This window comes from Lepidochelys kempii, chromosome 10 (assembly GCF_965140265.1).
Source record: "Lepidochelys kempii isolate rLepKem1 chromosome 10, rLepKem1.hap2, whole genome shotgun sequence".
Lineage (NCBI taxonomy): Eukaryota > Metazoa > Chordata > Testudines > Cheloniidae > Lepidochelys > Lepidochelys kempii.
In genome coordinates this window covers 76,571,993-76,584,582 of record NC_133265.1, presented here as the reverse complement: position 1 = coordinate 76,584,582, position 12,590 = coordinate 76,571,993, and the positions used below count along the sequence as shown (strand labels likewise).

The 12,590-nt window shown below is 40.6% G+C and overlaps 1 protein-coding gene across 2 annotated transcripts in view; it reads right to left on the bottom strand.

The window, feature by feature from the left end:
* Positions 1 to 12,590, bottom strand: part of LRRC28 (leucine rich repeat containing 28) — an 89,042-nt gene that overhangs the window by 24,750 nt on the left and 51,702 nt on the right. For both annotated transcript variants that reach the window (XM_073304279.1, XM_073304280.1), the window contains exon 6: positions 11,751 to 11,957. In XM_073304279.1, coding sequence (XP_073160380.1) covers positions 11,751 to 11,957 — 207 coding nt within the window. The remainder of the gene's footprint in view (positions 1 to 11,750; positions 11,958 to 12,590) is intronic.

The following is a 12,590-nucleotide window of genomic DNA, read 5'->3' as shown; positions in this document are numbered from 1 at the left end:
GTTCGATTTAGTTTGGGACGTAAGAGTCCGAGAAAGAGAAAGTTAAAGGGAAAATACAGGTTTCCAGGAAATAAAAAAATCCTGTCAGCAAAACACAGTCACTCGAGGAACAGTCTATTAAGGGAAAGTAGCGACTCATTAACCTGAAACATTTAAATCCAGACTGAACAAAGCACTAAAAAATGTAGTCTAAGAAACAGCCCTGAACTGGCTGAGAGACTGATTACTTTAGATGATCTAAGTGGTCTAGTCCATCTCTAACTTTGATGACTTTCCAAACATTAAGGGTATATTCAACTGCATACATTTCAATTCAATTAAAAACACAATCAGTTATTTTAGAAAGTTTAAGTAGTAAAAACATTTAAAAAAAAAACAACAAGCAACAGAAGGCTCCTATCTGACGGCCTAACCACTTGCAAAAACATTTCTGCAGAAAAGGCTGAAATGTATTACTAAACTGAATATGCCTGTATGCCTCCAACATATTAATCATGGGTTTAAGCAGTACAGATTTAGAAATTAAGGAAGGTAAAGAAGCATTTGGATTAAAATGCATTGAATGAGCTAAGTGAAAGCTACACTGTCCTAGACTAATTCTGACTTCCCATCTTCACCAACCAGAAATTATTTTGATTGGCATGAAAATATAAAAGGAAACCTCAGAGACTATGTACTTCTGCCCATTTCATGAACACAACTAAAACACAGATACCAGAATACAAAGTGTAAAAATTCCCTATTATGTCTCATTCTGCTAGATATGGTAGGAGCAATAAATTGTCTAAGATTTTTTGCCAGCCACTACTACTACAGGATGTTATATAAATGTGTAATGTTTTATTTATGCATAGGTCTCTGGCCATCATTCAACTCTGATGAATCACAAGCTAACATTTTACTCATTTCTACTACAGCTTTCCTGATCCCATAAGGTGTTGAGTGTAGTCAGCTCCCGTTGACTTTAAAGAGAATCAAAGACACTAGGAACCTTGCAGGATTGCAGCCCAAAAGGTCTGTGCAAAGAAGATCAACCTACTACAGACACAATCAAACATCATGGGAAAAAAGATGGGGTGGGGGAAAAAAGGTGTCCTAAAATTCAACAAGGAAACGAAGATACAGTTTAATCTGAAAACGTAATCTCTCTGTATGTAGTTATGAATCAGGCATTATAAGAGAGGACAGTGTTAAGGTTTCTAGATTTTTTAAAAAAATCCTCTCACTTTGTAAGAGTCAATTTGACTGTTCCTGAGTGGTATTTTTAAAAAACGGCTTAAAAGAAAGTAGTTATCCTTCAAGTAAGAGTACATTCAAATATACAAAATATGGGCTAGGTGGTGGTCTATTGACAGCACAGTGCTGTTGAGATTGGGCTGCCCCTTTGCAGGCCAGCTGCAAATGAAAACACTGCAAGGAACGCACAAACATCTGAAATACAGATAGGGGGAGAAAAAATGGTAAGGGAGCATCTCAAACTGCCAAAGTAGGCCCACTAAACGACTGTTGAAGGGCTCCAAGTGGTGTCTTGTTATGTCTTTCTCGGCAAGGAAGAAGGGTCATTTGAAGGCTGAACCATTAGTGCTGGTGCTAGAAGGAAACCTATCAGATTCCCTTTGTGGAGTAAAAATGTCAGAGTGATTTGATTTAATATATTACTTTTACAAAGGGCCTGAGCCTGCACCATTCTACACTATGGGAATTTTGCCTTAAGCTGGACCCTAACAGCGCTCTCAATATACTTCCTTTGAAACGATGTACTTGACTTTCACAGGGCACTTTCTGTCCTGAAGAAATTTCTGCTTGGAAAGTTATGAGAAACACACAAATCCCTCTGCAGTATACAACAATCTTCACTTCCTCTCCTGAAATGATGCGTGGTGCTGGTGTGTATTGCTAAAGAGCTAACACCTCAAATGGCTGTTAGCATTAGTTCAGCGTAGGTTGGCTACATATAGTTTGTTAAAGGTTTTAGGATCCTTCTCCATAAAACAATATAAATGTAGTGTGAGAAAGTTCCTCCTCTGCCTTGGTGGGTCCTGCACTTATTGGCAGATTTTCTCGCCTCAGAGGTTCACGGCAGCCCTCAGTTTGGCCACTTTCGTGGCTCAAATCTGCCGTTCACTCAGTTAGTCTCATCACTGGCCAGCATGGGGAAAGGAAGAAGAACAATCCCCACAGTCTCTGCTGATCCACCTAGTGGGTCGGGGAACAGGTCAGAGACCTTCCCCTCTGGTGGAACCCACCGTCCAGTTCAACTCCTCTTGTATCAAGTAGGGAGTTGGGGGGAGGGGGGGAACCGGGCCCGCCCCCTGCTCCGGGTTCCAGCCCAGGGCCCTGTGGATTGCAGCTGTCTACAGTGGCTCCTGTAACAGGTGCGTGACAGCTACAACTCCCTGGGCTACTTCCCCATGGCCTCCTCCCAACACCTTCTTTATTCTCACCACAGGACTTTCCTCCTGGCGTCTGATAATGCTTGTACTCCTCAGTCGTCCAACAGTCCGCGTTCTCACTCTCAGCTCCTAGCGCCTCTTGCTCCCAGCTCCTTACACTCGCACCACAAACTGAAGTGAGCTTGTTTTTAAACCCAGGTGCCCTGATTAGCCTTAACTGATTCTAGCAGCTTCTTGATTAGAACACCTGCAGCCAATCAGCCTGTCTGCCTTAATTGTTTCCAGAAAGTTCCTGATTGTTCTGGAACCTTCCCTGGTACCTTACCCATGGAAAAGGGACATACTTAACCTGGGGCTAATCTATCTGCCTTCTATCACTCTCCTGTAGCCATCTGGCCCGACCCGGTCACAGTAGGGTACAATGTAAAATATTACAGCACTAGCACAGAGGCATCCAATAAAATATAAGCACACAGCACTGACTGCAACACATCGAAAAGCTGAAAAAATGTAGTCATGTTGCAGAATCCAGTTATACCAATGAGCACAGAAAACTGGGGGCTGCTGGGTGACTTGAATGTGTTACTGTTTTATCCTACTGGTCTTGGGGAAAAGGGAAGAAAATTCAAAAGGTTCTTGTTTTTAATTTAGTTATATATAGACATATATAGGATGAAAATCAGGTTATGGTCTTTTAAAAAATACATTCTCCGGAGCTGCTGTTTTAAGCAACAAGCCTAAAAAGGAGCTGTGCTTCATTTCTCCCCTCTGTTTGGATGTTGCATTTAGACTGTAAGCTCTTCGAGACAGGGACTTCCCACGTGACTGAAGTACTTTTGGGTGCTACATAAACATCTCCATCTCAGTTTGGGCAAAACTCCTCAACTTTAAGCTCCCAAATCCCACAACAGTGCATGAGTTTACATATTTCATGTTCAAATGAAACTTATTACATTAATAACCATGCATCTCCTTCCAACCTCCAAAGATAAAAAAAAGTGTCAAACACCACCACAAACAAGTTTATTTTAGTAGTTACCAGTTTAAAAAGCTCTTTCTACACCATCCCCATTAGTTTTTATGTATTACACCAGGAAATAAATATTGTTAAAAGCTTTTTGATAAACACACTTCTTTTGAACTCTATAAAATAAAGAAGCTGTCCATCTATGGAAAGGCTAAGCCACAAAGAAAGTTTTCATGTGGCTTTTGCTAGCACTGCACTGTGTCTAAAACATTTCCACTTTCCTCCTTCCAGACTCTCAGATCAAAGACCTTTCTTCTAGAAGTGACCAAATACTACAAGTCCTGAACAACCCCCAATTCTATTTTTTTTTATTTATTTATTTTATTTAACCTCAAGGCCCTGGCATATGCATTCCACATGGTTGAAGACCAAACAAAAGCTCATGTGTCTGCATTGATGCTCTTTTAACCATATTGTGAAAGCAGGCATGCTGTAAAAGCATCTACTGTGGTAGAAGACCTTTGTTGACTGTACACTGATAAATTACTAGACCCATTTGCTTAAAGAAAAGCACATATAGACCCTCAAAAAAGTGATACAACACTGAGATTTTACTGTCATAATATCCAGCCACTGTCACCAAACTCTAGACAGAATGGTCCATAATTACTTTATTTAAATCATTTTATCAATCATGACAAATTGTTTTAATTGCAACAACAAAAAGCCAGACTCCAGTTTCTTTCAATAGAATTTTTGTTTTCAGAAGTTGTAGCATTTGCATTCGATACTTGGAGAATTTTTAAATCCTGTTCACCTTCTTCAGAACACAGAGTAACCTGTAATATATAGCTCAGTAGTTTCATCTTCAATTCTAGAACAGAATTCCTAAAGCCGTTTACTGGACCAGAATGGAAAAACCACATGGTCTACAAAGACAAGCAAAAGGAAGGTGCAGAGCTTGGGCACGATACATAGGGTTACACAGCTGGACTCAGAAATACATTTCAGCATATTTTTAGAAAGTTGTCAAGGATGCCCAGAGCATTGTATGGGTACTCTTTTATTACTTAGTATAAATCTAAATAGTGTACCTTTTATGTCAGTCCTCGGAAAACCTACCAATTTAAGAGTTATATTGGCATATGCAGGTATTTAAGTCTCCATTGCAAGAACAAGTAAGTAATCTTGTTTTTGTTCAACTATCTGTTCAGACATCTGCTTGAAAAGTTGGGAGTGGCATGGTATATTTATATTTGGTGAATCTATTTAGCAAATAATATACTAATTCTGCATGGACACAAACTTAAGAATGGTGAATTTTAAAACCAAAAGAGAAAATACACAACAGGACTCGCTTATACAGTATCTCTATCCTGCATTACAACACAAGCACAGGACTATTACTGGGGTACATCCGGGAATGTCAGCCTATGAGTAAGCAGGTGTAGGTTTTCCTCAGACCGAACAGGGATTTTGCAAGCAGTCACAGTGGACATGTCTACACTAGCGTTAAGGAAAAGTTAGCACATGTGACTCCATTTTGGTTTGGGGCCCACCATTGTCTAAAAGCAAGCACATCATGCACCAGGAGGAGTGTTCCTTAGATACTGCATTCCGGTGAAAATCCTCCTCCTTGTCTCCAGCCTGCCTTGACTCCCAGTATCTGGTTTTTGTCAGTCCCTAACTCCCTATCTCCTGGCCTTTGATGTGAGGCCTCCCATCCTGATAATAAAAGTTAGTGATGCATGGCTTTAGGACCATGCTGTGTAATTAACATACTGGTTTAGCACGAGGAATGCACCAAGCAAGGATAGGTGGTAGATAAGAAAAGGGTTTGTTTATTGGCTAAGGTTTCCGATGCACGAGGGCAACATGCTTTGCTAAAAAGTATATAAACTTTGTATAATCTGTATTCGGGGCCCCTTCCTGGCTAGCAGAGGGGCACCATGCTCAAGCGTAATAAACTTAGTGTTTTTTGGGAACTCTGCAGTTGTGGACTTTGTTTATGTGCCTTAGCCTAGATTCGAACTGTGCATGTCCTATCAGGTGTAATTCGTAGCATTTGTGTGCGTGTCCTATCAGGTGTAATTCGTAGCATTTGTGAGCATGTCCTATCAGGTGTAATTCGTAGCATTTGTGTGCGTGTCCTATCAGGTGTAATTCGTAGCAGTTATGTGCGTGTCCTATCAAGTGTAATTCGTAGCAGTTGTGTGCGTGTCCTATCAAGTGTAATTCGGAACACTAGGAAAGGCTGACAACACCTGCACTGTCTACATTAATTGCAAATCATTAGTTAAAATGTGGTAACATTTTAAAAACACGATAATTTCTCCCAGATGCATGCTTTTTTACTAGGCATGTCTGAGAATGAACAACTTGCCTCCTTCTCTAGTCAGTATAGATCAACCAGTAGTCAGAAAGTAGCACATTAAGGGTATGTCTACACTATCCGCTGGATCGGTGGGCAGCAATCGATCCAGCAGGGGTCAATTTATTGCGTCCAGTCTAGACGCGATAAATCGATCCCCAAGCGCACTCCCGTCGACTCCTGTACTCCACCACTGCAAGAGGCGCAGGCAGAGTCAACGGGGAAGCAGCAGTCTACTCACTACAGTGAAAACACCATGGTAAGTCGATCTAAGTACATCAACTTCAGCTACGTTATTCACATAGCTAAAGTTGCATAACTTAGATCGATTCCCCTCCCAGCAGTGTAGACCAGGGCTGAACCTTGAAATTAGAAGTTCTACGGAATCAAACCACAGTTGGTTGAGTAGAGAAGATGAGGAGGATTTATCTGTAATCTGACAAATGAAAAGCCACATTCTAAGAATGTAATTTGTTGGGGAAAAGTCAATAGGGTTTTTGTAGAGGGAAATCATGCCTCACGAATCTACTAGAATTCTTTGAGTGGGTCAACAAGCATGTGGAAAAGGGGGATCCAGTGGATATAGTGTACTTAAGATTTTCAGAAAGCCTTTGACAAGGTCCCTCACCAAAACCTCTTAAGCAAAGTAAGCTGTCACGGGGTAAGAGGGAAGGTCCTCTCAGGGATTGGTAACTGGTTAAAACATAGGAAACAAAGGGTAGGAATAAATGGTTAGTTTTCAGAATGGAGAGAGGTAAATAGTCCCAAGGGTCTATACTGGGACCAGTCCTATTCAACATATTCATAAATGATCTGAAAAAAGGAGTAAACAGTGAGGTGGCAAAATTTGCAGACGATACAAAACTACTCTTCAATTATTTAGATAATGGTATAGAGCGTATACTTATAAAGTTTGCGGACGATACCAAGCTGGGAGGGGTTGCAAGTGCTTTAGATGATAAGATTAAAATTCAAAATGATCTGAACTGGAGAAATGGTCTGAAGTAAATAGGATGAAATTCAATAAGGACAAATGCAAAGTACTTCATTTAGGAAGGAATAATCCGTTGCACACAAACAAAACGGGAAATGACTGCACAGGAAAGAGTACTGAGGAAAGGAATCTGGGGGTCATAGTGGACCATAAGCTAACTATGAGTCAACAGTGTAACACTGTTGCAAAAAAAGCAAACATCCTTCTGAGATGCATTAGTAGGAGTGTTGTAAGCAAGACACGGTAAGTAATTCTTCCACTCTACTCTGTGCTGATTAGGCCTCAACTAGAGTATTGTGTCCAGTTCTGGGCGCCACATTTCAGGAAAGATGTGGACAAATTGGAGAAAGTCCAGAGAAGAGTAACAAAAATTATTAAAGGTCTAGAAAACATGACCTATGAGTGAAGATTGAAAAAAATTGAGTTTGTTTAGTTTAGAGAAGAGAAGACTGAGGGAGGACATAACAGGGTTCAAGTACATAAAAGGTTGTTACAAGGAGAAGGAAGAAAAATTGTTCTTCTTAATCTCTGAGGATAGGACAAGAAGCAATGGGCTTAAATTGCAGCAAGGGAGGTTTAGGTTGAACATTAGGAAAAAATTCCTAACTGTCGGGGTGGTTAAGCACTGGAATAAATTGCCAAGGGAGGTTGCGGAATCTTCATCATTGGAGATTTTTAAGAGCAGGTTAGACAAACACCTGTCAGGAATGGTCTAGATCAGAGGTGGGCAAACTACAGCCTGCAGGCCACATCGGGCTCGTGGGACCATCCTGCCCAGCCCTTGAGCTCCTGACTGGGGAGGCTAGTCCCCAACCCCTCCCCTGTTGTCCCCCACTCCCCTGCAGCTATGCCGCCGCGCAGGCAGCGAGCGTAACGGGGTGGCCGCGGCGCATGCGGCGGTGGGGGGGTAGGGTAGAGGGTTCTGGGGGGCAGTCAGGAGACAGGGAGCGGTTGGATGGGGCGGAGGTTCTGGGTCAGGGAGGTTGAATAGGGTGTGGGAGTCCCGGGGGCCTGTCAGGAGGTGGAGGGTGGTGCTGGATAGGGGCTGGGGGGCAGTCAGGAGACAGGGAGCAGAGGGGGTTGTGTAGGGGGTGGGATCCCGGGGGGGGGTTGGAGCGGGGGTCCCGGGAGGGCGCGGTCAGGGGACAAGGAGCAGGGGAGTTGGATGGGTCGGGGGTTCTTAGGGGGGCAGTCAGGGAGTGGATAGGGGGTGGGGGCCAGGCTGCTTGAGGGGCACAGACTTCCCTACCCGGCCCTCCATACAGTTTCACACCCCGATGTGGCCCTCGGGCCAAAAAGTTTGCCCACCCCTAGTCTAGATAATACTTAGTCCTGCCATGAGTGTAGGGGACTGGACTAGATGACCTCTCAAGGTCCCTTCCAGTCCTATGATTCTATTCAAGATATTCCAGTCCCAAGCAGACTACGAAGAGCTACAAAAGGATCTCTCAAAACTGGGTGACTAGGAAACAAAATGGCAGATGAAATTCAATGTTGATAATGCAAAGTAATGCACATTGGAAAACATAATCCCAACTATACATATAAAATGATGGGGTCTAAATTAGCTGTTACCACTCAAGAAAGAGTGGTAATTGTGGATAGTTCTCTGAAAACATTTACTCAATGTACAGCTGCAGTAGTCAAAAAAACGAACAGAATGTTGGGAATAATTAAGAAAGGGATAGATAATAAGACAGAAAACATCATATTGCCTCTATATAAATCCATGGTATGCCCACATCTTGAATACTACGTGCAGATGTGGTCACCCCATCTCAAAAAAGATATATTGGAATTGGAAAAGATTCAGAAAAGGGCAACAAAAATGATCAGTGGTATGAAACGGCTGCCATATGAGGAGAGATTAATAAAACTGGGACTTTTCATCTTGGAAAAGAGATGACTAAGGGGGGATTATGATACAGGTCTATAAAATCATGACTGGTGTGGAGAAAGTAAATAAGGAAGCGTTATTTATTCCTTCTCATAACACAAGAACTAGGGGTCACCAAATGAAATTAATAGGCAGCAGGTTTAAAACAAACAAAAAAGTATTTTTTCCACACAATGCACAGTCAACCTGTGGAACTCCTTGCTAGAGGATATTATGAAGGCCAAGATTGTAACAGAGTTCAAAAAAGAACTAGATAAGTTCATGGAGGGTAGGTCCATCAATGACCATTAGTCTGGATGGGCAGGGATGGTTTCCCTAGCTTCTGTTTGCCAGAAGCTGGGAATGGATCACTTGATTACCAGTTCTGTTCATTTCCTCTGGGGCATCTGGCATTAGCCACCGTCAGAAGACGGGATACTGAGCTACACTGACCTTTGGTCTGACCCAATATGGCAGTTCTTATGTTCTAAGAATCAAAATGAGTATCACTGATCACGACTAACTCCACATGCTGAGATTATTACCAGGCCTTTACATGCTGTCTACTATGTGGTGTCCCAACAAAAACAAAAGGACAGATGGTTCAAGTAGTCTAAACTAAGCAGGTCAAAGATGACAGTGAAAATAAATTTTATTTCTATAATTTAAGTAGCTTATACCACTCAGTTTTAATTAAGGAAATCTTAAAATCAGGTATTTTTTAAACATTCATATAAAAGGATGCTTAGTAACACCCACTGTATATTGTCCAGTTGTGAAATGATTAAAGATGCAGATTTTATGCTGTATCTAAATTTTTAAGAGTATATCATTCAAAATGTCCGCGGGTTATGCAGCACTGGCTACCTTATATAAAAATCCATAAGGAAAGGGTTTAAGGAAAGAGAATTACGGGCCTTTATTCATGATTTCAAGTTGTGCAAGTAACTCATGCTAGAGTCAAACTCTGAGGAGTCTGGGTATTCAGCATCATGAAATGCCCATGCAGGTCAACAGTCACCATTCAGGTTTCCATACAAATGTTATGTTGAGACCTTACTTTTAAAATGTATTAATCATTCCCTTTCGCTTTCATGTATTTCTGAGGCACTTATATCCACACCATGTTCGATAAGCACCATGTTCGATGTCATAAAATGTGCAACTGAAGTAGGCTGCAAGGATGCACGCAGAACACAGCCACCAGATATGAGAGCTGAAAAAACAAACAAACAAACAAAAAACAAACACCAAACACGCCCCCCCCCCCAAATTGTGCCTGTAAACTTGAAATATTTCAACAAGCATGTAGTATACTGACACACATATGGAAGTTTTTCCTAAAATGGCAGAAATAATTTTTTTGTTTTCAGTGAGGCAATCCTCTTTTCCACTGTATTTCACCACATCTTCACCATTTGGAAATCTTCTGATTCTTTAGGATGGAATTAAACATTTCTATTTATTCTGTGCTGCTTTTTCCTCTTAACTCCAGGATTTAGTATTCAATTCCACATGCACAGATAGCAAATTATCTCCAAATGTTCCACAGTGAGTTCCTGTTGTTAAGAATTACTGAGCAAGGTCAACTGACCGTCTTTGATGTTTCCCATTATTTTAAAGGTTCCTTTTAAAACAGACTATGTTTTGAATTTGAGCTTAAATATAAAGCAAAAGCAAGGTGTGTCATTTTCTAAGGGGCTTACCTCCTTCTTTTTAACTAAAGAAACAAACATTATACAGATCTGTGGCTGATCCAAGGTATTGCTTTCTCACAGATAAAGCATTAAACAAATAAGGAAAACATCTGAATTTAAAAGGTACACAATTTGACCCCAGTAGGGTTCCACATTTCAACTTAAACAGCATTTTGTTTCTCCAAAGCTTAAAAACAAAACAAAAAAATCTCACCTCTCTCTTTTCTGAAGAAGTTCTTATAGAAGGAGGAATATTTGGTTGATGGAAGAGTTATTTTGCTTGTTAGTTAGCACAGCAGGATTTGACTGATGTATCATAGGGTTTATTTTCTTTGACTCATAATGCCATGTGGTCGACAGGGTATTTCTACACCATTCCTATGACATCTCTATTTCAGAGACGTGGTGTCCCTGAATATAATACTTATCAAGCTGTAATGCTGAAAAGAGCTCCTTAAAACTCCAAGAATACATACCTTTCCATATTCTAAATAGTCAGTGCCATGTATCTTCAATCTGTATCATGTAATTCATTGAGAAACAATCATCACTTTTAGCAACCTCAGTTTTTATTAATTTTTTAGTGTGGGTTAACGTAACTGTATTCACACACAGTGGACCAAATCTGATTGCTTTTTTCTTGTTTCCAGAGACCAAACTTGAAACACATGAAAAAGCAGCACTAGTATGTGCTCATTTCTAGCAGAGATGGGCCCTTACAGAGCCCACTAAAAGTAAAAATAATCTACACAGGGGAGAATGAGACTGTCTGCAGAGACCTTTGTCAGGCAGGATGTCTGCATGAACGTATAGACCACTCCCCATAACACGAGGCCACACACCTGTAGTTTCGCCTCCTTGGCTCCTGCAGCTATCCTGGTGTGTCCCCATGTACAACATCATCAAAATAGATGCTACGCTGGGGACACATTAAAATTTAGGATATGTAGATATGTAATACTGACATTTCTTGATATGTAGATATGCAGTGCTGACATTTCTAGTGCTATGAAGCTTTTACAGTTACTGGGTTTTCATGACAAGTTTAAACCTCTAAATGAGGATTCAGTGGTAATTTTAGATCTAGCTGTTCGAGATAAGCCATTACAAAAAGCAATGGGATTCAGATCGCCCCATACTACATTTATGCATGAGACTAGTTTAGTCTATAAAGTGTTCTTCTGCTTTGTAAGTCGGCTAAAATATAACAAGCTGAACTGCTCTGTCCTAACATTTTGAACAGGCATGAAACCACAATCTTAAGACAGTTAATTTGTTTTTCCATTTACTAACAAGTTTCCCAAGAATCAGATCACTGTGTTAGCTTCCATAATTCAGAGGTTGTGCATAAAACATCATGGATCAAAAGCACTACTTGTTAGAATGAGGCTTTTACAATGCTTGTTTTCTTTTCTATCTTCCCCCTGCTGTCTAAGGAAGGCAGTCACTCACCAAGTGGCAGAAATGCAAGACAGTTTCCAGCCATGGACAGCTCGTTGAGGCTAGGGAGTTGGCAGAGGTGGCGGGGGACACACCACAGATAATTCCCATCAGCACTCAGGTACTGCAGAGAAAGGCACATATGTAGCCTTTCAGGTAAAGCTATCAAACGATTGGTTGAAATGTCCAAGGTCTGCAGCTCCCTCAGGTCTCCAACTTCTACAATCAAAACATCAAATATTCAGACATGGCATTAATCACTGTATTTCCACAACAATAGGACAAAAAATACAAACTGAAATACAGCTCACAGAAAAACTTTAGATATTTAAATGAACATGGCAGCCTCTACTTAATTTGTTAGCCAACTCCATCCTTCTGCCAGGCCAGCATCCCTAAACCACCACTAGTCTTCTACCACTCCTTGGTTTCTTCACCAATACCAGAATTTGACAACTATCATTTACTGCAAATTCCCTCCAAAATGTATTTGTAACAACTTAATAATATATCATTAACAATTGTTTAAACATTAAGATATCATCACATTTTATGTTTGCACAAGATAAGGGTAAGGCAAACTGGAGTCATCTAAACCTATTTAGAAAAAACAGCCCTCCAAACCACTTAATTTGTAACTGAAGTTCTATACAGACTTCTCTGGATTTTATATTAAAAATATGGTCCAAGCTACACAATTTTAAGTAATTAAATTTCACTGACTTGTAATTACATTTAAAAAGACAAAACTACAAATGTTCAGCAAAGTTTTGGAGATTGACTTTGATGTTACTATGAATGATAAATTCTGGGAGAATAGTTTTCCTATTATTTCAAGTGTATTCAGATCTG